General features: G+C 39.2%; 1 protein-coding gene across 5 annotated transcripts in view; it reads left to right on the forward strand.

Moving 5' to 3' along the window:
- SLC12A4 (solute carrier family 12 member 4) overlaps positions 1-25,092 on the forward strand; it is a 46,805-nt gene extending 21,713 nt beyond the window's left edge. For 3 of the 5 annotated variants that reach the window (XM_027698179.1, XM_027698184.1, XM_027698181.1), the window contains 23 exons: positions 168-299; positions 5,782-5,928; positions 6,503-6,557; positions 6,884-7,014; positions 7,456-7,697; positions 9,265-9,479; positions 10,446-10,610; positions 10,693-10,791; positions 12,288-12,345; positions 12,863-13,037; positions 13,422-13,540; positions 14,008-14,106; positions 14,409-14,528; positions 15,277-15,381; positions 16,379-16,547; positions 17,627-17,822; positions 18,519-18,688; positions 18,856-18,987; positions 19,084-19,191; positions 19,839-20,023; positions 20,770-20,784; positions 22,722-22,855; positions 23,934-25,092. In XM_027698179.1, the coding sequence (XP_027553980.1) occupies positions 168-299; positions 5,782-5,928; positions 6,503-6,557; positions 6,884-7,014; positions 7,456-7,697; positions 9,265-9,479; positions 10,446-10,610; positions 10,693-10,791; positions 12,288-12,345; positions 12,863-13,037; positions 13,422-13,540; positions 14,008-14,106; positions 14,409-14,528; positions 15,277-15,381; positions 16,379-16,547; positions 17,627-17,822; positions 18,519-18,688; positions 18,856-18,987; positions 19,084-19,191; positions 19,839-20,023; positions 20,770-20,784; positions 22,722-22,855; positions 23,934-24,025 (3,063 nt within the window). In that variant the 3' untranslated portion in view covers positions 24,026-25,092. The remainder of the gene's footprint in view (positions 1-167; positions 300-5,781; positions 5,929-6,502; positions 6,558-6,883; positions 7,015-7,455; positions 7,698-9,264; positions 9,480-10,445; positions 10,611-10,692; positions 10,792-12,287; positions 12,346-12,862; positions 13,038-13,421; positions 13,541-14,007; positions 14,107-14,408; positions 14,529-15,276; positions 15,382-16,378; positions 16,548-17,626; positions 17,823-18,518; positions 18,689-18,855; positions 18,988-19,083; positions 19,192-19,838; positions 20,024-20,769; positions 20,785-22,721; positions 22,856-23,933) is intronic. The other 2 variants (XM_027698180.1, XM_027698182.1) reach the window with 1 other exon arrangement.
- Positions 25,093-25,949: the final 857 nt, after the last annotated feature.

Consider the following 25,949-nt stretch of genomic DNA (forward strand, 5'->3'; position numbering starts at 1 on the left):
AATCCTCTAATCAGTGGTTCAGGCACAATGAAATAGTCTGTCATTCCCTGGATGATTTTCCTGGTGTGTTCCCTGGTAGCCTCAGGCATTCCAAGGAAGGCAGGACCCCAGTCTCTCTTCATAAATGCTGTGAACTGGAGAAGTTGAGTAGTTGTCTTTTTCCACAGGAAGAACTTGATATACGACCAAAAGTGTCATCTCTCCTTGGCAAGTTGGTCAATTACACAAATCTTACCCAAGGTGTTAAGGAACATGAAGAAGCAGAAAGTACTGATGGATCGAAGAAGAAAGTATCAAAAGTAAGTAAAGATTCTCTCCATGGCCAGCTGATGAATGGGATGATTCCTTATGTGATTTCTGGGGAGCTGTGCTGCTTTCTGCTTTTTCATTACCTCTGTTAGGAGCCATGACAGTGTTGCAAAGAAATGACATAGAACTCTGTAGGGAACCAGAGGTTACCAAAGAATTGGGGCAGATGTAGTGGTTAAGCACTGCACACTACAGTGCAATTCCCTTCACTTGGTGTGGATTTAGATAAGAAGGGGATATGAATAAACAACAAAACATCTCCCCTCCCCCCCAGCTTCTTCCTAGTGCTGTTTTAGCTGTCCGGTGCTATCTAACACATCTCTACAAGCCTGGTAGGTATGACACAGGATTTGAAGGAGGCAACACCCTTCTACAGTGCTGGGTGGAGGTCAGATTGAACACCCTGGGGCAGCTCAGGAGTCATTCTGGTGTTAGGCACTTAGGCAACTGAATTCTGCCCCAAAGGATCTGCATTTAGATGGTTTGCCCATTTGGGCCAGCCTTGTAATGACTAAATAGCAGTTGAGGCTTGATTGTTGGTAGTTAGATTTCTATCAGGAAGGGAGTATTTAACTGCTCCTCTTCTCCTCTGGCAATCCCTCTGCAGGTGTTTTGGTTAATGCTACACCTGCAAGTGGTGTGGTTGCATTTTATGGCTCTTGCAGGCCTGTCAGTTTGCTTGTAAATTCTTTCAAAAGAAAGGTTTTCAGAAAGCTAAGATAGCACTTGAATTCTGCAGATCTAATAGCACTGCCCTGTCAAAGTCTGAGCCATTTCAGAAAGAGATGGCAGTGATAGTGTTGAAAATCAGCAGTGTTCTCACAGAACATGCATGTTACCCCATGCTGAACACCCTTGCTCACGCTCCAGCTCCTTACTCTGCACAGTTTTACACTGGGGTTAACAAAGTTGTTTAGTCAGCATGAAGCTTAAAATTCAATTTCGTCCAACACCACATGCACTAAAGTGCTGCAGTATTGTGGTCAATATCATCACAAGACAGAACGAAGGTCATCTGGGTGCAAGAACTGCATTCTGGTACTATAAGTTGACATTAAAAAAGTGTGGTGTTAATATTTTTACATCTAGATATGATTTCTATAAGTGCTTGTGTATTTTCAAGCTGTTTACTGCCATAAAAAAAAGACTGTTGTCCTTGTTAAAGCTTTGCTTCTAGGGCAGAATAGAGTTTGGGCTTAATAACTGGGTTGTCCTGAATTATGTTTTCCCATGTCCCAAAAATGTGTTTTTGCAGACTTCTCAGATGTTTTCTGTAAATGGGTTTGGTAACCACTCCAAAAGTGACAGTATCATCCTGCATTAATATCTCAGTATTTCCTGTGTAAACACTGCAGTGTCCTTAAGGGAGTCTTAGCCTCCATGTCTGTCTCTGGGATAAATTACATCAGCTGCAATATCATAACGACAGTTTATATTGCCATGAGCAATATAAAATTTTAAACATCTTGCAGAATATAAGACAATTGAATATTAACTTGGCCAATAATTACAACCATTACACCTAGAAAATTCAAAAGCAGTAACTACAAGGCTATGGATTGAAGGTGTTCAGAAACTGTGCAAATGGGATTTTTCTACACATTTCGTTTTAATCATCTTCAAAGTATAAATCACTGTGCTGCTGTTACTTAATCCTTCCCATTTGAGCATGAGTACAGAAGTGTGGTAGTCCACCTAGCCCCTCAGCAGGTCTGTGTAAGGGCCAGCATTGTGAATCTGCCTATTGCTAAATCCTGTACTGGATGTGCTCAGCAAACATGTACCCAGCCAGTGTGACAAAGAGCAACCTGCCTGTCACTCACTGGAATTGGCATCTCATAGACAAGAACTGGAGCAAGGCTGATGAGCAGGTTGTAGATCTGATATTCAGAAGTGAACTGAGGAAAGCAATCCTTTCACTAAGTGTTTGTAATTCTCTGAGCAGGTAAGACAGGTCTCTCAGTGAATACCTTTCAGTGACCTAGCACACCCCCGCCCACCAAATCAGATCCTTTTAAATTCATTTCATTTCAGTGCAAAACATCTTGATATGAACATATTATCCTGTTTCAGCATCCCCACTAAATAGTTTTGATAGTAGCATTCTGTGTTAGGTACACATCAGGTACAATTGACACAACTCCATGTAATTAAGGTAGAAATGGGGTTGCTTTTTCTTTTCTAAATACAGTCATATAATAAAGCACTTAATAGTCACAGTGCTACAGAAATATCCCCTTCTCATGATGGAAAAAATTAGATCAACTATTTTAGTCCATGTATATTTAATAAGGCAGTTAATTTCTGTGCTGTCTGTCTTCATGCTACAGAGCAACTATAAGAGCTGTCATTGCTGATCAATGTCCCTGAGCCCTGCAGCCAAGTGCTTTAATAACCTATCATACTGGCACAAAGGAAATAGTGTCCTTCAGACTCAGATCAATATTTATATAAATTATGTGTCTGCAGCTGATGAGAGTGAACAGAAACATGATCTGCATCGCTGAAATAGCGACTGTTTTCGAGATTTTTCTATCCCTTCTTGGTTGTTCTAAAACAAGTGTTCTTCAAAACGTCTCTGTGTTTTATTTCCTTTATTCAGCATGAGGTGTTATATTTTTTCATTTGGTTGCTGTTGAGGCTGAACATAATAATACCCTTCTTGTTTCAGGTTGTATTCCGTTTAGTCTTCAGCACTGGTTTAGTATCACTTAGTGGTGGTCAGATGCTATAAAAAAGGGTCAAGTCACTGCAGATTACTGGTGTTAAATATTTCTGTGAACAAGCTGGTTCAAGTAGCAGTTGTGGATCATTCTTTCTTACAATTATTTTTTTGCCACAGGGTAAGACAATCTAGACTAAACTTTTATGCCCAAGATACACTTAGTAATACTGTGGCTTGGGTTTTGGCTGTGGGCTGACACTTAGGCATTTCCTAGGCTGCTCTGCTCTTCAGTGGTCTCACAACTATACAACTAATGCACAATTTCTCTTCCTCTGTGGCTGAAGTGGGCTTGTAACTTGATAGGTGTAAGAGGTCACTTAAGAGAGAGAGGGAGAAGATAATGGAACAGTGGAGCAAAGCTGCAGGGACATAGGGCAGAAAAGAGGAAAGAGCTGAGCTAAAGTGAATTCTTATGCAAAGGAAGCAGGTGTTGGGAAGTGTGTGAAGGGTAGGCTGAAAAGTCACCTGCTTCATTGTTTGGAAGACTGTCATGTAGAATACATAGAATTGCTTCTTCTGTGTAGGAGCAACAGGTTTCTTTCCTTTTCTCAGATGCCAGTTTTGACAAAATGTTTAAGTCCTTTATCTCTGACATACCCACACATCTGATAAATTCACGTGATGCTGGCTGCTGCGTTCAGAGATGATGTGAGAGGAGGGACTGACGGATGAATGGTCAGATAGATGATAAAATTATGTGGAATGTGTTCTTGAGAGGCAAAGCGTGCATTAATGTAAGAATGGGAAGCCCCTGTGCTGGGCAAAATCTGCCAGTGCCTAGCAATATTTAGTCATTTCTCAGTTAATGTTTATGCAGTTGAAGACACAGTGTGAATCAGATGAAGGTGTTGGAATCAGAAGTATCTAAACCTCCCCATCCTTGAGGAAACAGGTACACTATAAATAATACCCTGTGAAGATTCTCCTCCACAACAGCACTGGAGCAACTCAACAGTAAAAAAATCCTTACTTTGCCCTGATCAGGACACTTACATACAAGTGTCCTTTCTGTTACTATCAGAAGACAACAATTCCTTTTGTCTTTATACATAATCCTGATAAAGCTGATCAGATTAGTTCTTTAAGGATGGTAATTTTTATACAATGGCAGGTTATGGTTTAGGGAATTTTTTTCTTGTGTACTATGGCACTGGAACAGCTGAAGAACAGGTCTGGCCCCATGTTGGTAGGTCTCATAGGGTTACTTCATTGCAAACCCTCAACACGTGATTCTGTTGCCTGCTTTACTTCAGGAGGTTCACACGAGTTGTAGTGTGTATGAGGTTGATCTGTTTTAGCTTTAGTCACACAAGGAATTCAAAGCTGACTTAAAAAAATTCAGTCAGCAATTCCTGGCATTTCTAACAAAGAATGATACAGATCATGCTCTTGGGCACAGTTTTCTTTCATCTCTGTCAGGGCAGATTCCTAATGCAGACGAGAAAATTCTGAATTGTAACATGTCATTGCAAGTCGAAGCACTAAATTCCTAGGCTTCTTATTTTGACCTGATGATCTTATAAACATTTAATTCTTCTAGGATTTTGCTTTGTGTACTGAATACACTATTGACTTACCCTAGGTAAAGGTTTTGACAGCCATTTTATCACTTTAAGAGTAATGTGCATGTCTTTAGTCATTAATCCAAAGCAATAGTAATTATTTGTTTAAAAAGGTACATGTGACCTGTTTGTTTTTGCATTTAGCTAATGCTGTGTGGAGTCAAATTTGAATAAGTGCTGTCACCTCCCTTTAATATCCTTATCATTTAAATGATTGTTCAAGAGTTTCTTTAAATGTTGTCTATCTATAATATATTTTGTAATTCAGGTTTATAGAAGGGAGTATAAAAAGGGATGAGCCTTTTAGAAGTTAGACTCCACTCCCCCTATGTTATAGAATTCAATATAATTTTAAATGCAAATGAAAACCTCAGAAGGCAGAAGTAATGAAATATCTTGGCAGGAAGCCACAGAGATTTGGGACTCTGAAATGCTGATGGTGCCAGTGTGCCAATGTGGCAAACACTTTTTTATTCCTTGAAATGAAGCCCTTACCAGTGGCACTGTGATGTCAGTATTTTGGATCTGACTATCCTTTGACAATAACTATTTGGGCAAAGGAGAATTCTGCAGGATGCTATGTTGAATGCCATCCATTCACTTCCTGTGAAGTCACGTAACTAACCTGTATTTTCTCAGTTGCTGTCAAAAATAATTCAGAGTCTAATGCTGACATTAAACATAAGAAAAGGCAGAACTATTAGTTTTACATGGAATACATAAAATGGAAGAAAATACATTATGCATGTCTCCAGATTGCTTCCAAATATTTTCTAGTTGTAGCATCGTAAAAGTGTGTTTTCCATGGAACTAATTTATAAACTGGGGAGTAGGGTAGGATCAGTCTTACTCAGAATCTGCAGCATTTGACAGGTTTCATACTTGAATATCTGTGGATCTACAATAAAACAAATAAATATATTTTTTGTTGTTAGTAATTGGTGTTAAATGCTAAAGGGTAATTACTTAAAATGTGAAGATGTGATAGGGTCAGGATTTTGCTCAAAAATTCATGATTTTGGAATTTGCTTTGTGTTTTGTGGAAGTCCAGCACAACAGTATTTGAGTGTGTCTACCTTATGTTTCCCAGGTTTCTACCATTTAAAAAACTGAACTTCTAGGCTTTCTTGGTTATCTGTGCTTTGAATAATTTCAGTTAATGAACATAAACTTTTTTTTTTTCAGTCACCCAGCATGGGCACCCTGATGGGGGTGTATTTACCATGCATGCAGAATATCTTTGGGGTTATTCTCTTCCTTCGACTGACTTGGATGGTGGGAATGGCTGGAGTCCTTCAGTCTTTCCTGATTGTATTGCTTTGCTGCTGTTGTGTAAGTATTTAGGTAGAATAATGCATGTGACATAACCTCTGTGAAACTATTGAGAAACTTGGAGGGGCAGCACTGTAGATGCTTGTGGAAAGAGAAGCCAGATTTTTGCCAGACACACTTCCCTGATGTTCATAGCCGTGGGATTTTTTTTTTTTTGCTAGTACTTCTAAACCGACAAACTTTATCCAATGTAGATACAGTCTTATAAATTGTGTTTCTTCAGCACACAACTGTTTTCCATGCCAGTCCCAGGTGGTGGCTGCCTGCTTTGCTGAACTAGCCCTTGTTGGAATTGCAGTTCTGCAGATGGAGGGACACCTGCGCTCTCTTGCTTTGTCTGCAGACACCCACTGTTTGACCTGATAAAGCAGTGGCCATCCCTCAAACAGAAGTCTCAACAGCTCGATGATTAAATTCCTCCTGCCCTTGTTTTTTTTTCTTTTAGATAATGACAGGCAGAATAAATAGAAATAATGTATCCTCTATGCAGTGGCAGCTTTATTTTATCAAGAAATAAGTTATGTTTTAAAAAATGTTGTTGACATAATTGCTTCCTTTTCCCTGTTTTCCCTAGACTATGTTGACAACCATATCAATGAGTGCTATTGCCACAAATGGTGTTGTTCCAGGTAAGTGTAGTTAGCGAATCTCATTTGTGCTAAAAAAAGAAAAAAACCCCAAAACCTGAGTTGCTATAAGCTGTTAACATGGTTTTATTCCAGAAAAAATTGCTTAATCCAGGATACAAAGCCAGAATTCCTATCTAGTATTTCTTCTTAGTGTCAATAAGGCTAAAGATTAGCTTATTTGATTTTTACCTCTGTGCTAACAAAACACATACTTAATTGAATCTCAAAATAGCAGATACACAGTATAAAAATCTGTTGTATTCTTGTTCTGAATATTTAAAAACTTAATAAATCACAATTTTACTCTTACTTTTCTTGTTTCATAGCTGGTGGCTCCTATTTCATGATATCTAGATCATTGGGGCCAGAGTTTGGTGGAGCTGTAGGGCTGTGCTTCTATTTGGGAACAACATTTGCGGGAGCAATGTATATCCTTGGTGCCATTGAGATTTTATTGGTGAGTAGTACCGGAGTAGTCCTGCTTTAAAGACAAATAACATATAGAAAGTACCCCAGTATTCTTGTCCCATATTTGTGTACACATTTACAGGAAGAGACTAGAGGGTCTCCAGTTTCGTGGTGTCCAATTCTGTACCATTAGTGCTTCCCTTTGGAAGCTGCATGCTCTGTGGGTGTCCAGACAGGAAGCTCTTCTGACAACACAGGTGGAAGTATGACTTAATCCAAGACTCGTGCTCATGATTGATAAAGTTGGCTCAGTTGTTCTACTGACGTAGAATGGGCTGTTATCTCTTGACTTTTCCTGCCAAGATGAAGATTCCCAGTGAAGAGCATGTTGTAAAATGGAAAGTGATTTACGATGCCAGTATAGGTACATGATCCCGGACAGAATTCTCTTTCAATGTTTCTTCAGCTTGCTTTTGCTTTCTCATTTCAGACATATATTGTGCCACAAGCAGCAATTTTTCATCCATCCGGTGCCCACGATGCTTCCAGTGCCATGCTAAATAACATGAGGGTGTATGGCACTGTATTCCTCATCTTAATGGCAGTGGTGGTCTTTGTAGGTGTCAAATATGTAAACAAATTTGCTTCCCTCTTCTTGGCCTGCGTAGTAATATCCATACTGTCTATTTATGCTGGAGCTATCAAGTCCATCTTTGATCCACCTGAATTTCCGTGAGTAGCATTTCTGGATGTGGGTATAGCTTTGCCTATGGGTCTGGAAGTTGGGGTTTAATGGTGGGTTACTTACAGCTTGTGCCTAATACATTGTTAAAGCTACCTCTTTTGTGAATTACTTCCAACATTTTTAGCTGTGAGAAACAGGGCACCTCTTAGGAATGTGAGGCCATGGTCAGGCCCTGGTCTGGGAGCAGGCTGGTCTGCCACATGAGGAGCCCTGCTCTGCACACAGCCATATGCTCCTTGGCATGACGGCAGTTAAACATGAAATACAGCTTCTTAAATTCAGAGCTGGAGCAGCAATAATGTGGAAACGTGTTTACCAGGAATGCAAACAGTGTTTTCTGATACTGCTGACAAGAGATGAATAGAAAGGAAATAGAGGAGTTGAATCTGTATAATTATTCACCTTTGAAAGTGCTGTGACCATAACTAAATACTTGCAACGCTCAAGTGCTCCCTTTGGATATTTAGGGCCCAATGATTATAGTGTTTTAAAACAGTGAAGGTTTACATCAGTAAAAGTAAAACAGTGTCTCTGCCTCCCCCTCATTATCTCTTGGATTATTCTTGCATGTTTTCCCTATCTTTCTTCCTTCAGCTGTATTCTTTTTTTTTTTTTTTTCAAGTCAGTAGATAGTGTATTTATTTTTAATTCTGGAGGGGAAGGCTTCTCTGAAGTTACAGTTCATGGGCCTGCAAAAGTGGCCCTGTCTCTTTTATTTTGCTGGCTTCAGTGATCGGTAAGACCTGTGAAACAATTAAACGTACTAAAATGGAAGAAACTTTTTTCTTTTCCTGTGGGTGTTTTCTGACACTGGAAAGAGAAACTGAATGAACTTCTGGCAGCAGCAAGCTGTTATGTTGGATCACTGTGTCTTGTGGAACTGTCTTTGGAGAAGTAGATTAAAATTTTTTCAGTGCTGAAATAAGTGATGTTTATGGTGAGGTGAAATACAACAAGCACTGGAGGATTTTAGCAGTTATGCACAGTATCTTCTGGCAAGAAGACCCTTACTTATTGTGATTGAAATGTATGTTCCTAATTGTGAAGCTAAAATGTCAAGGGTCATTCAAGTGCTACTATACAGAAACTGGGATAATGAGATTCCAAATATATTTAAATAATTTGCATTCTAGTGCTTTTTAAATTTCTTCCCCTTTAGTAGTTCTTTTAACAAAAAATGCCCTCCCCCCCAAAAAAAAGCCAACACACCAAAAAAAACCCAAACGAACAAACAAAAAACGCAAAACCCCCACAACTTAAGCGGCCTAATCTTCTCTTTTCATTGTTTAAGGTAAATTGACCAAATTCAATAAATCACATTGATGTAGCTTTTTATACCTCTCCCAAAACTGTTGAAAAAGTAGCTTTATACCTCTGACCCTTAAAGGGAACAGACAGTCTTTGTCCTGCTACCACCATCCTTTTGAAGGTAAGAAATGATGTAGCAGACTAGAGTAACTTGAAGCTTCCACGATATGAAAGAACTATGGGGAAGGGTGGATTTAATTTTCCTGGTAACATACAATAACCCTGGTGTTCATGTTTCCCTTCCAGGATTTGCATGTTGGGCAACAGGACTTTGTCAAGAGATCACTTTGATGTTTGTGCCAAAACCATAGTTAAGGATAACATAACTGTGGCCTCTAAGCTTTGGGAGCTTTTCTGCCACACTACAAACTTAACTGAAGAACACTGCGATGAATATTTCCTAATGAATAATGTCTCTGAGATAGCAGGAATTCCGGGAGCTGCTAGTGGCATTTTAATAGGTATAGTAGAATATTTTTTTTCCCTTAAAGAGGAGGCATGCTGAGGAATTGAAACGGGTTGAACTCTTCCCTGCTGGTTAAGAAAGAGGGACTGAAGAAATGTAATGACATTGAAGAAAATTATCTTCAATAAAAAAACCCCAAATCTTATAATCTTTAAAAAGAGGAGAGGGCACTTTTGTCCTGATACAGTACTTGTCTGCTGTAAAATTGATTAAATTTGCCTTGTACATCTCATAATTTCATCAGGAAGTCAGCTATAATTATAAATTATACTAACATGAGTAAGTTATTAAAATTTTTCAGAAGTCTGCATAGTGACAACTCTCCATTTAGACATTAAGATTATGTCCTGAAAGATAAGAGTACTTGTATAGAAATAGTATGTCTCCTGCTTTGCCCACTCTTGAATATAATATCATTGAAAAGTGTTCATTATTGAAAAAATCTCCAGGGAACAGCTGCTTTGTGCAGGTGCTGAATGCTGAAGGTTCCCATTTTCACAGAAACCAGCATTCTAGTTTCTAAAATGCCAAACGTGCAATTGTGTAATTCTTTCACTGACTGAAGAGCAAATCCGTTCCTGTCTAGAGAGCTGCTCAATATTGCTGCTTTGCATTCTCTGAGCTACTGTGTGTGGTATGGCGGTTCGTAAATATATTCAGTATTTCCTTGGGTTAAAATAGGTATGAAGTTAAAAGAATGTTACATTTAGTAATAATAAAGGATAAGTTGCTTAGACTTCAGTAGGCTATTGATACATATTTGTGTTTTTTTGATACAGATTCCTTTGAAAACACGCAGTATAAATTTTCTTTCATGTAACTTGTATACGTCTTCATTTGTGTTGATCACTGAACTGCATTTGTAATCCTCAGTTGTAGACCCATTACAATGAGAACAAAATATAATGAGTTTGAACTGAAATGTGCTTTTCTTTTCTGTGGTGTGATAATAACCTTGAAGACAACTTATGGAGCAATTATTTGGAGAAAGGAGAGATCCTAGAGAAAGCACATCACCCATCTGTTGATGTAGCAGGCCAGAAAAACAACCTGCACCTGTACGTGCTTTCAGATATTGCTACTTCCTTCATGGTGCTGGTTGGCATCTTCTTCCCTTCAGTGACTGGTGAGAATGCTGGGATAAGAGGGCATCATGAGGCTTTGAGCTTCTTCCTGCCCTGTGATCTTACATCCAAATGTACTTTCAGGTATCATGGCTGGTTCAAACAGATCAGGGGACCTCAAAGATGCACAGAAATCCATTCCCGTTGGAACAATTCTTGCCATTGTCACCACATCACTAGTCTGTATCCTTTTATAATTAGTAGAGTGCTGCTACAGTGTATATGCGTTCAGGTCACCAAATTATCAGTGTGAGTATGACTTGCAGAAAAAAAAAAACCCCAAACAACAAAACAACAGTCCATTAGGCTGAAAGCATTGGAATTATTAACCTGTTATTTTCCGTCCCGCTTTTTGTGGTGGGTTCTGTTGTTTTGCATTTCCATTGCTGTTCTTTGCTACACAGTGATCTACAGCTTTTCAGGCCTTTTATTTGAAGTGACTTTAAGGAGTATAGGTTGTCTTGAACATTTTAGGACAAGATAAACTGGAGTTAGAAATGAAACTAGACGTTTCCGAGGTTTTTTTCAGCTCTTGGGCTTAGAACCACAAGGGCTTTGCTTAGGAAAGACTGTCTTCATCTCTGTTCTCCTGCTAAAGAGATTAAACCAAGGTCTTTCAGCTTCATCTAACTCTTGATGTCCTAAATGACAATTTTTCAACATAAGAGAGTAAAAAGAAAAAAAGGAAAGTCAAAAGAGCTTTCTGAATAAATCCCACCCAAAGGGCAGCTGGCTGAGATGGTGACTTTCCTGGAAATTCTGCTGTTCCATTCCTGTTTTTTGCCAAACCTTGCCTAACTGTAAATCAGGATCCCAGCTTGCTTGTCCCAGCTTCTTAGGAGCACAGCCTTCCCCAGTTATTTTGGGAACTGGCCCTGTACGAAGAAGTCAGCATTTCCTGTGAACATAATAAATATTAAACCAGGTCACAGATAACGCCCAACTCTGTTGGCAGTTTCGAACTGACTCAGTAACTGATGTGTCGGTTTCATACGCCACCCTGTGGGAGTCTCACACCGTGGTTTTTAGGAGGGAGCCACGTTTCCCCTTTTATTACACTTTGTAATTTACAGTTGCATGTCAGGGGTAGAACTTAGGATTTAACCATTCATGTGAACTTAATTCACAAGATCAAAAACTTTATGGATTGCCAGATCCAAAAAACCTGAGGTATTTTGTCCTGCACAGTGCAGAAGCAGTACAGTTTACTAACAAACCTCATAGTCAAAGACCTACTGGTGATGTGAATGCTATCAGAGGCCACAGATAGGAATATGCAAGGTAACAGGTTGCTGTATGTTCAAAATATCTTCAGACACAGGGAAAGGAGGGAGAAAAGAAAGATAGTTTTAATATCAGCTTCTATACTAGCAGAAGATTAAATTGACATTTTAGTATAAAAATGCTTCATTTGATTTTGTTTCCTTTATCAGAACATTTAAAACTGTTTTAAAAAACTGAAACTTAGAAGAACAACTTTGTTACTTTAACATAAGAAACTTTTTGTGAGCTGTGAGACATTAATTTGCTCACAGCTGTATGATGTACTTGTGGAGGTGCTGCAGTGCAAATGCTGTGGGACGGAGGCACGTACTCTCCTTTCCATGACACTTTCTATGGAGGTTTTCTTCTGCCACATCTTAAGAAATCTTACTTCCTTAGCGCACACTGTCCTCAAGACTTCAGTTGTGTATTATTATTTGGAGCCTGCATAGAAGGTGTTGTCCTGAGAGATAAGTAAGTTGTACTGCTTTAATTTCTTTTTCTTTTTTGCAGAGTAAGTGTTCTTTTCCATCTTGCCTCCTCCTTCCCCCTACAAATCTCCCTGCCCTTAGTTTTTTTTGGCTTTTACTTATGGGTGCCTTTTAAAACCATATTTGTATGTAAATTGTAATCAATGTTTTGGGAATCTACATGTATTTGATTTGATGTTTTCTGGTGTGGTTTCCTCAGATTTTCCATCCTGTGTCTTAATTCTTGCATTTCTCTAGGTGAAAGTGAGAAATAATGTGGTGATAATACAAGAATTTTAAAATATATATAATGAAAAGAAAGTTTTCAAACTGTTGGAATCAGGCTGCAGACACTTCCTATATGTGTCTCAAAAGTAACTCAGTTTGTTTACTACTTTCTATTTTTCCTGATCAAGAAAATAGTATTTAATAGTATTTAATAATATTTATATGACATCTTAAAACTGACCCAAAAAGCCAAACCTGAGTCTCAGCTGAATGCTCCCTGTCCCTCTCTGCAGGTATGGTGATGCGGTGAACAAGAACTTGGTGGTGGGTACCCTGTCATGGCCCTCACCGTGGGTCATTGTGATAGGATCCTTCTTCTCCACCTGTGGGGCAGGTCTGCAGAGCCTCACTGGAGCCCCCCGGCTGCTGCAAGCCATAGCCAAGGACAACATCATCCCTTTCCTGTGGGTTCGTACATCTTAAAAACGCATTCTGTACATACTGCCTAACCAGCTGCTTGACTTTATGCTCTTGGAAATCAGATTTGTTTTCCCTAGTTTGCCCAGCACTGAAGTGAGGGTCAATTTTTTTTCATTTTGATGCTTTTCTTCTTTTGTTAAAAACTAGGAATACTGTTAAGGAGTTTGATTAGATGTTATGTGGTAATTTTATCAAGAAGTTGAATATCTAATTCAATGAAGCACAAAAGGACATTAGAATAACTTGACTCCTTGCTCTAGAGAAGGAATTATGTAGGAAAATTACTACTGTTTTTAAAAATGTAATCTGCTTTTTTTCCATTACAGCCTTATGAAATACTTGGCAGATATGCTTAATGTTTCTGTTTTTCAGATCTTTGGTCATGGAAAAGCAAATGGTGAACCGACATGGGCTCTTCTGTTAACAGCATTGATTGCTGAGCTGGGAATCCTGATTGCTTCACTTGACATGGTGGCTCCAATTCTCTCAATGTAAGAAACAGGCTGGTTGCTGTTAAGGGAGGGGTGGGATTAAGAATACTCTTTTGAATTTTGCTAGTTTGATTGTCTTTCAGAACCATAGCTTTAACCGTAAAGCAAATTACTGGAGTCTGAGTTCCACTTTCATTATTTCTATGAATCCTCTGACTTCAGACTTTTCATATACATTTGTTTCTGCTGTGGAGTATTCTGTGAATAGTCAAGTTTTTAGTACATTTTATTTGGTTTGGGAAAACAGTTTTATCACAGAGCAAAGACAGCATTGATGATGTGAATAGATCTAACTTGATCTAATTAAAAAATTGTTCTGACTACTTTATACTGATAGTCCAGACTAATAAAAATCACAGGCACATGTGACAGAGCAGCTGGATTTTGACTGTAAATTAGTTGTAATTGTGTGCGAAGAATCTCTAAATGTGTGTTCTAAAAGGTTTTGCACTTTTTTTGCTTTTCAGGTTTTTCTTGATGTGTTACCTCTTTGTTAATCTGGCATGTGCAGTACAGACACTTCTGCGAACTCCAAACTGGCGGCCTCGCTTCAAATACTATCACTGGTAAGCAAAAGGCCAAGCCTGTAATCTGCAGTGAGGCCTTGAGAAGAACCCTCTCCGTGAGGGCAGTGGGCAGTACATTGATACGATATTCTTAGTGGACCAGACCCAGATGTGTAATGGCATGAGAGTTTAATTTCAACAGCAGGATACTAAAACTAATGGGGACTGGGGAGATCCCTTGGAATCTTTACTTTCACTGTCAGTTTAGAATAGACAGTTTAAAGAAAAAAGAGCAAGAGTGTAATTTGTTTTTAAGTTTTTTCTGCCCCACTAATTAGTAATACCTTTGCTTTTTTCTTTAGGGCCCTCTCATTTTTAGGCATGAGTATTTGCCTGGCACTGATGTTCATTTCTTCTTGGTATTATGCTTTGGTAGCAATGCTTATTGCAGGCATGATTTACAAGTACATTGAATACCAAGGGTAAGTATTAACTGGATAAAAATGGGTAGGAAGGGAGATTGGATCTATTTTGTAATGAATTATCTCTAGTGTTCACATTTGGAGAAGGCACTGTACAGAGATAACTTGAAGGCATTCCTTATTAGTTCATGTTTTTTAATTGTTTTACTGTATCAGTGCTAAACAAAAGCCCCTGAAGTGCTTTGTAGTTAAACCTCTAAAGGTGCTTGATGAAACTTGAGTCACAGAAAGCAGAAAACTAGTTGGGGTTTATTTTCCTACTATCTGTGGCACATGATTGCTTCAGGCCCAGAACAGCTGATGGCAATATCTAATTCCAATTTATCTGGTGCAAAGGTCTGTCAAGAACAGTCCTTGAAAAGCTTAATCTACAGATAGGGTTGCCTGAGACTGATAATGTTGGATGCTGTAGTATGGCTGTATAAATTAATTTGGTTTAATGACTCAACCAGGTATTCTGAAGTGCTGGATGTTTGTATATGCTTGGGAAGCTTCGTCCATAGTGAAGTGTTGATTACAAATTAAGCCCAGAATGGTGGTGTTGTCATATGTATTTGACTGAAACATTTGCATTTTTCTCATGTGACATCAGACATTCATGTACAAATGATAAATATACATGCGATGTGTGCTATGTATCATGTTACTAAACTCATTTTAAGATACTGGTGTGTCTATAACCTGACTGTAGGCATGCAGTTAAATGCTCACGGAACCACATGTTGGCTAAACTGTGTGTTCTTCACAGTGCAGAGAAGGAGTGGGGTGATGGTATCCGGGGCCTTTCGCTCAGCGCGGCAAGATATGCCTTACTCAGACTGGAGGAGGGCCCTCCACACACGAAGAACTGGAGGTACTCATCTCAGACTGATAAAATGCACTGTCATGGTTATCTACTTACACTTAAGGAATTAAACTGAACTCTTAACAAGATGCTTTTGGTCTGTATGAATGAATTTAAATGCCCAGAATGTTAAAAAAAGAAGAGTTGACTCTGCAGTAAGCTGCCTCGTCACTGGCAAGCCCTACTGTATGGGCCCTGTATGGGCAGACCTTTCATGCCCTTTGGATCTTTAGTTGGACTCAAAATTGGTGAATTCAGAAGTGGAACCTGGGGAAACTGTGGAGTCTGTGAGTTCAGAGGTCCAGAGGTCAAGAAACTGAAGCAGTGACCAACATTATTCCCTCTGACTTTATGTGTTGAAAACAGATTAAGTGGGCAAGAACCCTCCTCTCGGTTGGGCATCACACAACTCCTGTGTTCTGAACAAGAGGACTAGGAATCTACCCGAGACAGAGTTTTATAGATATTTTTATACTCGCTCAGCCATAACTTAAGACAGGAAATAATTTAATTTCTATGTAGCAACACCTTAAGGGACAGAAGGCAGGTGGGATCTGTGTTGGGATGAAAATATTCATGTTTTCCATGTGCCAGGTTTCTGAATACAGAATACAAATATTTTCTTGGCACAAGTATCCAGATAGATCTGGGAGAACAGCCTTAAAGTATGAACACATATTGTGTGCTCTAACAGTACTTAAAAGAGCCTTGAAAAACAAGCCTGTGAATAAAATGCTAATGCAAGCTTCTTAACCTCGATATATCAATGGGTTTCATTACTGTCAACACAATGCAGTAGCAGAATTCCCACAATATTTCACATCTGCTTTTAATCGAGAGAAATAAAATTTTAAGTAAAACTCTTCTAATCTGTGAGATACAGAAAGAACATATTGTTTCAGAGTTAATATTCAAGCACAATATAAGTGATGAGAAGCAGTTTTTTACAAGTGTTTTTGTTAAAGCTTTAGTTAAAAAAAGACATTGCCTTTTTTATTTTCTCCAGGCCTCAGTTGCTGGTGCTTCTGAAACTTGACGAAGATTTGCATGTAAAATACCCTAGATTGTTAACATTTGCATCCCAGTTGAAAGCTGGTAAAGGTTTGACTATCATAGGGTCAGTGATCCAAGGGAATTTCTTGGAAACTTATGGAGAAGCGCAGGCTGCTGAACAGGTCAGTGTGTTAAACAAATTCCTGAAGTAGAAAGGGGTGAGTGGGCAGGTAATGCGAAATTTTGTTTCCTAATCATACATGGAAAAAAGCGTGTTAATAAGGCTTCCATGAAACATAGGACTAGTTGAGAAGTACTACAGGCGTTCAGTAAAGGACTTGCAAACATGGTTCAGCTGCCAATTATGGCTTTGGGAATGCAAGATCAATGCTCAAATGTTGTGTAAACAGCCTTACTGCATGTAACTGTCTTAATTTATAAGGAATAATTACTATGGAAGTTCTGCATGCTGCTTAATGGAGGGAAGAGGACTTTTTAGCTTTCTGAACATCCCAAGTAGCATTTCAGTAACTGTCAAACTTAGCAAATGTGCTCTGCCTTTTTCAGTGTGTTGATAAATTTATTCCAAAAAGCATTGAAGGATGGTCCTGAAAATTTGTTAATAAATTACTTAATTTCTCTCATTCTGTAAACATGATATCGTAGCCCTGTTTACATCTGTATAGCATCAGCAGATCTGTTTTCTTCCCCAGAGGCATTTTATATAGGAAAATTGTTACAAAAGGAAAACTAATTCATGGGCCATGTGTTGACCAAGTTTAGTTTTTAAACAAATGAAGGGTACACTTGATAGATGTGTGGATTTGGTGCTTATATTTGTAAATTTAATATAAACACAGCATGTTACTTGGTAATCAGAAACTGGAAATCCAAATGAAGTCAATTGGCCTTGGGTTAAAAAAGGTGAGTGTTATAGGATTAGAAAATGGAGAGTGAGATAGTAACACAGATATCACTAACTACAACTGTGAATAGGAGATGATGGCACAAACGAAAAAACCCTAATCTTAATCTGTTAGAAGTGATTACGTTTAGAAGAAAACTCTATTTTAAACAAGTATTACACACAATTAGTGGGTATTTTCTCTTTTGTTTTATTAAGGAAAGCAGATGAGCGGAACTTTGCATTGAAATATGTATTACCTATGGACATGTGAACCAGGAATTTACATAGCAATCACGTGACTGGGAAATACTAGGAGTTTTTTGGTTCTGAAGTTTTTCCTTGTCTCTCTTGCAGACTATTAAGAATATGATGGAAATTGAGAAGGTTAAGGGATTTTGTCAAGTAGTTGTAGCCAATAAAGTTCGAGAAGGAATTGCTCACTTAATCCAGTCCTGTGGACTAGGTGGCATGAAGCATAACACTGTGGTGTTGGGATGGCCCTATGGCTGGAGACAAAGTGAAGATCCAAGGTCTTGGAAGACATTTATAGGTGAGCTTTAAAGGCTCTGTGTGATCAGACATTGTGAACAGAGATGTTTATTATACACATGGTAAACACAGGGGATTTTAACAGTATCCCTGTGAAATTGGTTTTGGGGTTTAGTCTGGTTTTTTTTCTAGTATTGATGGTGAAGTAGATAATTTCTCACAAAACTGCTCTGTTTGAAATGCCACTTCCTGTAGGTAAAATACCTATGAAAGATGCTCAAAGATTAATCCGGCAGCTGAAATTCATGGTTAAAAAATTATGGACTTGAGAGATGCTAGTTTCATGGCAAACTATAATTTGTTTCTCTGATAATCTCTGTCTTGTCACAGAGATTATCTATCTTTCATCTTGTCCTTCACTACTGAATAACACTCTCCTTGTCTCTATCCTTCTCCTTCTCCTACGGTCCAGTTACTTAACCCAGAGCAGATGATTTCTCCTTATACTTAGCTTTTGAGATTGCTGATTTGATTTCAAATGTGAAATACGGCTTGTGTTCCTGTGAGTTTGCTTTATCCTGGCTTTGTCATTTGGACCAACCTGTCTATGCAAGTCTTACTGTACAAACCTTTATTTAAGTGATTTCTTTTATGGTTTGCTGACATTTGCTCAGTGAGTAACTTTTTGTTTGTTTGTTTTAATGATAGATCATTCTTGCAGAACTGGAAGTAACTGTGTTCTTCCCCTTTTGGCCAGGAACTGTTCGCTGCACAACTGCAGCCCACCTGGCTCTGCTGGTTCCCAAAAATGTGTCTTTCTACCCCAGCAACCATGAGCGTTACAACGAAGGCAACATTGATGTGTGGTGGATTGTGCATGATGGAGGCATGTTGATGTTGCTTCCTTTTCTTCTCAAACAGCACAAAGTAAGCAGCTAGTCAGAACCTACTTACTTCTGCGTGCATTAGTTTAAAGAAACAAGGTCCAGTAGTAGATCCTGTATTGATAAATGCAAGTGGATATATTACAAAGTTTGTTTTGTAGAGCAGAATATTATTGGTTCAAATCCTGAGAGTTTGTTTTCTCTCACCAGGTTTGGAGAAAATGCAAAATGAGAATTTTTACTGTAGCTCAGATGGATGATAACAGCATCCAGATGAAGAAGGATTTGGCTACTTTCCTCTATCAACTCCGAATAGAGGCAGAGGTAGAAGTGGTAGAAATGGTAAGGGAATTGAGCCCATTTTTCACTTTATTATGCAAGTGGTGATATTTGGCTATCACTTGATTACAAGCACAATATTTGTCCTTATTTCTGCAGCACAATAGTGATATCTCAGCATATACTTATGAGAGAACTCTTATGATGGAGCAGAGATCTCAGATGCTGAGGCAAATGAGGCTGACAAAAACTGAGAGAGAAAGGGAGGTATGTCATTTGTGGTTCTTGGCTCTGGGCTGCTGAGGGGAGTGACACAAAGGTTCCTTCCTAGCAGTGTGTTATATAGCTGCTGCTTAAATTTATTTTTCTGAAGATGCAAGGAAATACTTTTAGTGTAGCTTTTTTGTTTCCCCAAATTGCATGTAGTTCTTGGTTTTTTTCTTTCTATGGGATATCTGGTATTTGTCTCATTTTGTAGTATATCCTGTTTTCCTGCTGAAGATGTGATTCCAGTTTGGACTTATAGGACGTGTAGCTATGAAAGGTGCAGGTGATCTAACTCTTCTGCATGTGTTTGTCCAGCTTATTTTAGTTGTCAGTTTTGAGTCAGACTTGTCTGTTGTTTCTGACCATGTGATGATGTGAGTGAGACTGACTTCTTTTTCTTGTATAGATACAGGCCTCTGTCAGTCCAAATTCTGCACAGCTTACACCCATCAAAACTGTTTAAAGTCAATTTGGTATGTAAGATTATTGGCTAGAGCAGATGCCTGGTATCAGAGCTGTCTTAAAGGCTAAATTGACTGGACAAAATAAAAGATACAATGGAACAAAAAGCCTTTCATTGCTTGAAGAGAACCAAAGAGCGTAAAATAAAGTCTCTGAGTTCACCTTGTCGTTCATGTGCCCTCTAGGCTCAGCTGGTAAAGGATAGACATTCAATAGCACGTCTGGAGAGCCTCTACTCAGATGAAGAAGATGAGGGGGACCCAGTTCCTGAGAATATCCAGATGACCTGGACAAAAGAGAAATGTGATGCTGAGAAGCGGAACCGAGGCAGTGCTGTGGGAAGCTTTAGAGATCTCATCAGCATTAAGCCGTGAGTCTTGTCTAAGTGAACACCTTGCACCTCCCGAAACTCTACATGTGCTCTGCTTTTATTATCTTCTGTTTCATAATCCTTGGTTTAGACTTGCACAATCAACATTAAGGCCTGACTACTCAAAAGACAGCAGTTAGCCTCCCCAAAAATCTCTAACCAATTAAATGTGGCACACATCCCTCAATGTTTTACTTGGTATAGTCAAATTTCAAATTGGAGCTGTTAAGTCCTATAACAACTTTCCTCATCTCCCAAATACCTCAGTAAAACACATCAGATCGATAATTTCACTGTTCTAATCAGAATTAAACGAAAAGTCTGATAACTTCACTATCTAATATATACTGTGGATGTTTAAGGCAGAAAGGAAGAAGCTGTGGAGATGGTGATTAGTGACTTGGAATAGAATACGTGTGTGATAAAACCCTCTGAGACAGCCTTGCTGCTGAAGGAGCACTGACATGTAACAACAGCTGCGGTTACCACAGGTGTGCCCCATGAGGAGCTAGAAGTAAAGGTCTATTTTGGTTTTGTATAAAAATGTCTGAATCTCCTATGACTTCTTTGATGTCCTACATCTTACATGAAGAGTTCAGTTAGTCAGTTTTGCATATTTGGCAGAGTTCCAGATTTTTCTTCCTAATAAATCATAATTCAATTCTGTTTTAGGCTGAATCATACTGTAGAAATTCTGCTGAATTTGGTGTTAACTACCTGTACTTTTTCCTCTTCCATGCTTTCAGAGAGTGGGAAAACTTGTAAGTTTGTTATTAAACTTAGAAGTACATTAAGATGGTTGAGAGGGAAGACTTCATTTTCTCAACTAAAATCAGGAAAACTGTATGTAATGATGGAAGAAAAGTAAAGGCATTAGAGTTGAGCAGTCTTAACAATGTTTTAAAGGGAGCAGGATTAGCTACTTAAGCTAAGAATCATTATAAGTAGGTTGTAACAAACTACAAGAGTTGTCCTGACAAGAACTAAGTCCGGATAGAAAACAATTACAGGTCTGAACCTGTTTTCTTAAGCAGAGTATGACACAAGCAGACGGAAACATTACTCATTTAGAGAAGCTCTTCTTCCACAGTTCCTAGCAGTTCTCTACTGCTAGGATGTTTTTTCTGGTAGTTTCTGGACACTAAGCAAGCCCTTTGTTGTAGCCTACACCTTTGAATCACTGGGGAGATGACAATTTAAAATATTGCTTTAGAGAAAACCAGATCTTCAGTTTTCAATTCCCTTTCCAAAACTGTACATAGTTAATGACAGTATGTGGTTCCTGCTGCTGGTTTCTTCCTCACTTCCTATAAACATACTTTGGCTTTCTGAAGCTGATGTGAAGACAGAGGGTGTCCTTGCTCCAAATTAAATAAGAACATGAAGTAACAGCAAGATAGTTCACAGCGGGTAAATTGTGCTGTTGGTATAATAAACATGATTCTTCCCACTGCATCTTCTGTTTTCTAGCTATATAAATTATTTCTTTGCAAGTCTGAATATTTAGAAGAGCAGTGAAGTTACTGAAGACTTTCATATCATGCAAAACTGAATTAATGAAACCCAAGATTCATATTTGATTTGTTTCTACTAATACTTGTTTTTAATATATTAAAATGAAGGAAAAAACCCAAGTGGAAAATCCTCAAAGCTGTAAATAAATTCTCCCTTTGATAAGTTTATTTCTGTATTGTATTTCCTTTTATGTTACCAAAATAGTGTTTGATTTCCTGTAAGAAGGAAACATTCCCTACCTCGAAATCCCCAAAGGATGCTTTCAAGTTCAGTTCCTGCAGAACTGATGTTATTTTGTGTTAATGTATTCTGAATAAATAATGCTGTTACCTCTCTTAGCCTGGATTCTTAAGGAGCGGAGGCATATGAGATCACGCATCTATTCCCTTTTCTCCCATAACGTTTGAAACAAGTGTCTACTCGAGTTTGAAAGCATGATTGAGATTTTAAGGATACCTGGGTAAAAGTGTTCTTGTAAATAGCCGGGCAGAGAGGTGGATTAGTGTCCAACCGAAGGAGAGGGTCACATCCTTATTACTCTCCAGAAAAGCCCTATAGGAGACATACATCCAGCCCTTTGTAGGCTGCGATCCTGTATTCCCTACCATGTGATTACAATCCGTAGTAAGCCAGGCTTTCTCTGGATATGCCAACTGCTGTTCAACACAAAGAGGGAAGTGTGCTCGTGGGAAGTGTGGAGTGCAATGGTGCCGGTCTTCTACTTAGTCCTGATGTTTTTGAGAAGGAGTTTTCTGGAACTGAGAATGGAGAGGTGTGTGACCTGTGCTTCTGTGAGTGCGAGGGGTTCTGGACAGGGCTGCTGTAAGGGAAGGCTCTGCAGTCACAGGTGTCCACGGTCAAAGAGCACATCCCTTTCTACAATTGCGCTTTAACTTCTTATGCAAGACTAAATCATCTTGATAAAATGCACTTTTTGAAGAGCGAAGTAATTTTGTAAACTGGTGACTCGACTCCAGAGATCCTACCGACAGACTAGCTGTACCTGAAGAACTCTAAAATCTCTTTTGTATCTTCATCATTAAGTGTGAAAAAACACTGTATGTTGAGTTGACATTCTACAGTGTTTTTAGGAGATTTAAGGTATACTTTTAAGGGCCTTTTTAATAATTCAGTTTTCAGAGGCATGTTTCTAACAGTGAGTCTGAATGTGCTTTTTCTACAGGAACCAGTCTAATGTCCGAAGGATGCACACAGCAGTGAAGCTAAATGAAGTTATTGTAAATAGATCTCATGATGCCAGACTTGTGCTCCTCAACATGCCTGGTCCTCCAAAGAATACTGATGGGGATGAAAACTGTATCCTTTCAGGCAAGACCTGGGCCACACAGAAGGTCTTTCTTTAATCTGTGCTCTTGAATTCATTTTGCCACCAGTACTGTCGAGCTGTGGTACATGATGAAGTGTCCACTGAGTGGAGGGTACTGTCTTGTGGCTTGTAGGGTAGTAATTGCTTAAAGTTGCTTAAAGTAAAAGTTGCCACTGGTTGCTATGGAAGCCGTGTTTGAAGGTTTGAATTTAGTCTTATCTAAATTCTTACTTGATTTTATTTGTAAGTTTAATTTAATTCTCAATAGTGGATGTAGCAGATATTTAAGAAGGCATTCACAGCAGCCAGTGCTCTGGGCAGAGCAGTGTCTGAACTTGAGTCAAAAGGAGGTCCTGAAAGAGAAGGGAATATCTCAGGCATACTCACACGTCAGAGTTTGGGGCTTAGGTCCAAGTACAAGGCTCTGGTAAGATAAAAATTCAAAGTCACAGTACTTTGGTTTTTACAGGAATACTTACATGATTCCCTTAAGCAAGATCAGAGCTGAGGATTGTGAGCTGGAGAGAGATCGTTGGTGCCACAGTTTGCTGTCCACAGCTGCTCTTCAGCCTTGATTTGTACCATTAATTTAGTGTGTGACAAAAAAAAAGATGTCAAAAATGACATACCAAATGGTTGTTTTCCCCTAAATCTAGATAGTACTAGTAGCTGTAACAGCTTGTTTCACCAGAAAGGATAAAAACATTTATCTTAGAATAAAGGGGTTTGAACCGCATCTGCCGCAGCTCAGGAGAGATTTTAAACTCAAGGTAATGGGTAATGCATATTTCTCTACCCCTCCCTAGAGAGGCTGAGCCACTGTGACTGAAAACTGCTCAGTATTCACGGGAGAGAGTGTGACTGTCACCTGGTGCCACCAGCATCTCTGACAGGCTCAGCTTTAGGCCGTGGTGGGTTTGTTTTGGAGCTGGATGCAACTGTCTCTGTCTGACGTGGGGGCAGCCTCTGGTCTCATCTCACATAAGCATTGCCACGTAAACCCAATACAGAGGCTAATCACCATATTTTGGTTTTGATATTTCTTTTGTCCTTGACTTACTGAAACAGACATGGAGTTTCTAGAAGTCTTGACTGAGGGTCTGGAGAGGGTATTACTGGTTAGAGGCGGCGGCCGAGAAGTCATCACCATTTACTCCTGATTGAGAAGCTTCTAACACTGGTCTACATTTACCTTCTTGGTGACATTCCAGTTTTAAATGGAGAAGAAAAAAGGTTTTTGCCTAACTTTCTCCTCATCCAGTCCTACTCATTGTCTTTCCATTTGCAACATACATATCTTTTGGGATTGCAGTATTTGTTACACCATCCAATTAGCAACATAAATTAATTGTGAAGCTGCCACATTATTCAGTTTCTGCTTTGGGACTCCAGCATTTGTGCATGTAGTTTTAACACTAAACCTAATTTTAGTCAGCACTGCTATGTGCAGTATTTTTAGTAACTGTATGTAAAGGTAGGACATAAAAGCCAGTTACTGTAAAAAGATTTAAAAAGCTTTTTCTATTAGGATTGGGGAATAGAAGTACATTATATAGCAGCTACTTTCTGCTGAAGTTCAGCTAATAAAGCATTTTCTAAGAGCACACTAAACTGTAAGAGAGGACTGAAAAGCTTTCTTTTTCTGGATTTATTTCCAGAATTAAACTCTCAGTATTGGATAAGAATTTATACTTTTAATACACTTATTGATAGAGATTTAAATAAATTATGTTGATATAGTTGAAATTATGTATGTAGCTTACTATAGGTTGTGTTGCTTCTGAGACTTCAGGTTCTGTGAGGCCAGATCCCTATTTATTTTTGTATTTATTTGTCAGAAATATTGGATATGCAGATGCAGACTGTTTAGAAGAACAGAGATCTCACAATAAATTCTGAATCATCAGTGGATTGCAGGACCAGTCCTGGGCAGTTCTTTCATGCTTTAAATTTCTTGCAGACCATCCATCAAAGTACATTGAGCATGTTAGAGTCCTGTGTGTAGAGACAGGTGCTATGCTGCACGCACAGCAATGGGATGGCACTTGCACAAGTACAGGGGACCTGCTGCTTCATTTTGTGCTTTATGCCCTTAGAGGGAGAAGAAGAAAAGAAGACCTGTATTAACCAATAAGTCTCTCGAGATTTTATTAAGCCCATTACGTTGTACTTTATGTACAGAACATTGGTATTTTTTCAATAAAATGTTGCATACACTTTGAACCTATTTTCTGGTCTGTGTGCAATGGTGAATTACATAGGAACAGCCTCTCTGTCATGCCATGGTCCCATGTTGGCACCTCTGGTTCCACAGCAAGAGGGGGAAGGTGGGTGGGATATGCTGGTGCTCACCTAAATGGCACAAGTCCTGCACAGTGGAGGTGCTAGCTCAGACTGCAAAGCAGCTGAGTGGCCTGAGGAAAGACTCCAGAGTCCACAAATTTAAACACACACAAGCTGGTACCCCCTCAAGATTTCTGGTGAAAAGAAAAAATAAAATATAAAAGAAAATAAAACGAAAAAAATAAAAAAGAAGAAAATCAAACCCAAGAAAACTAAAAAAGAAATGAAATTAAAATTGAAATAAAAGAGAAAAAAACCCTTTTTGGTGCCCCCGTTTATTCCCTCCCCCTCCTCCAAACCCTTAAAATGGGAGGGGAGGACCCCAAAAAGTGGGTGGGAGACCCCAAAAATTGGAGCAGGGCCTGCATAAGTGGGGGGAAGACCCACAAGGACCCAAAAAATTGGAGGTGGAGCCACAAAACGTTGGGGAGGGACCCCAGAATAGGTGGGGACCAATAAAGGTGGATGAGGACCCTCAGAAGTAGGAGGGGGGAACCCCAAAAGTGGGTAGGGACCCCCAAAAGTGGGAGAGGGGACCCCAAAACATGGGGGGAACCCCCAAAAATGTCAGGGAGGGGCCCTAAAACATCAAGGAACTCTCTACGAAAAAGTAAGTAGGGATCCCCAAAATCGGGGAGGAGGCCAAGGGGGACCTCGATAACGCCCACCCCCCCAATTTTGGGGGTCCAAGGGGTCTCACCCCTCCCATTTTCCCCCCCCTCCCCACTGGATGTGAGGGCC

This window comes from Neopelma chrysocephalum, unplaced genomic scaffold, assembly GCF_003984885.1.
Source record: "Neopelma chrysocephalum unplaced genomic scaffold, ASM398488v2 Primary Assembly neopelma1_125, whole genome shotgun sequence".
Classification (NCBI taxonomy): Eukaryota; Metazoa; Chordata; class Aves; order Passeriformes; family Pipridae; genus Neopelma; species Neopelma chrysocephalum.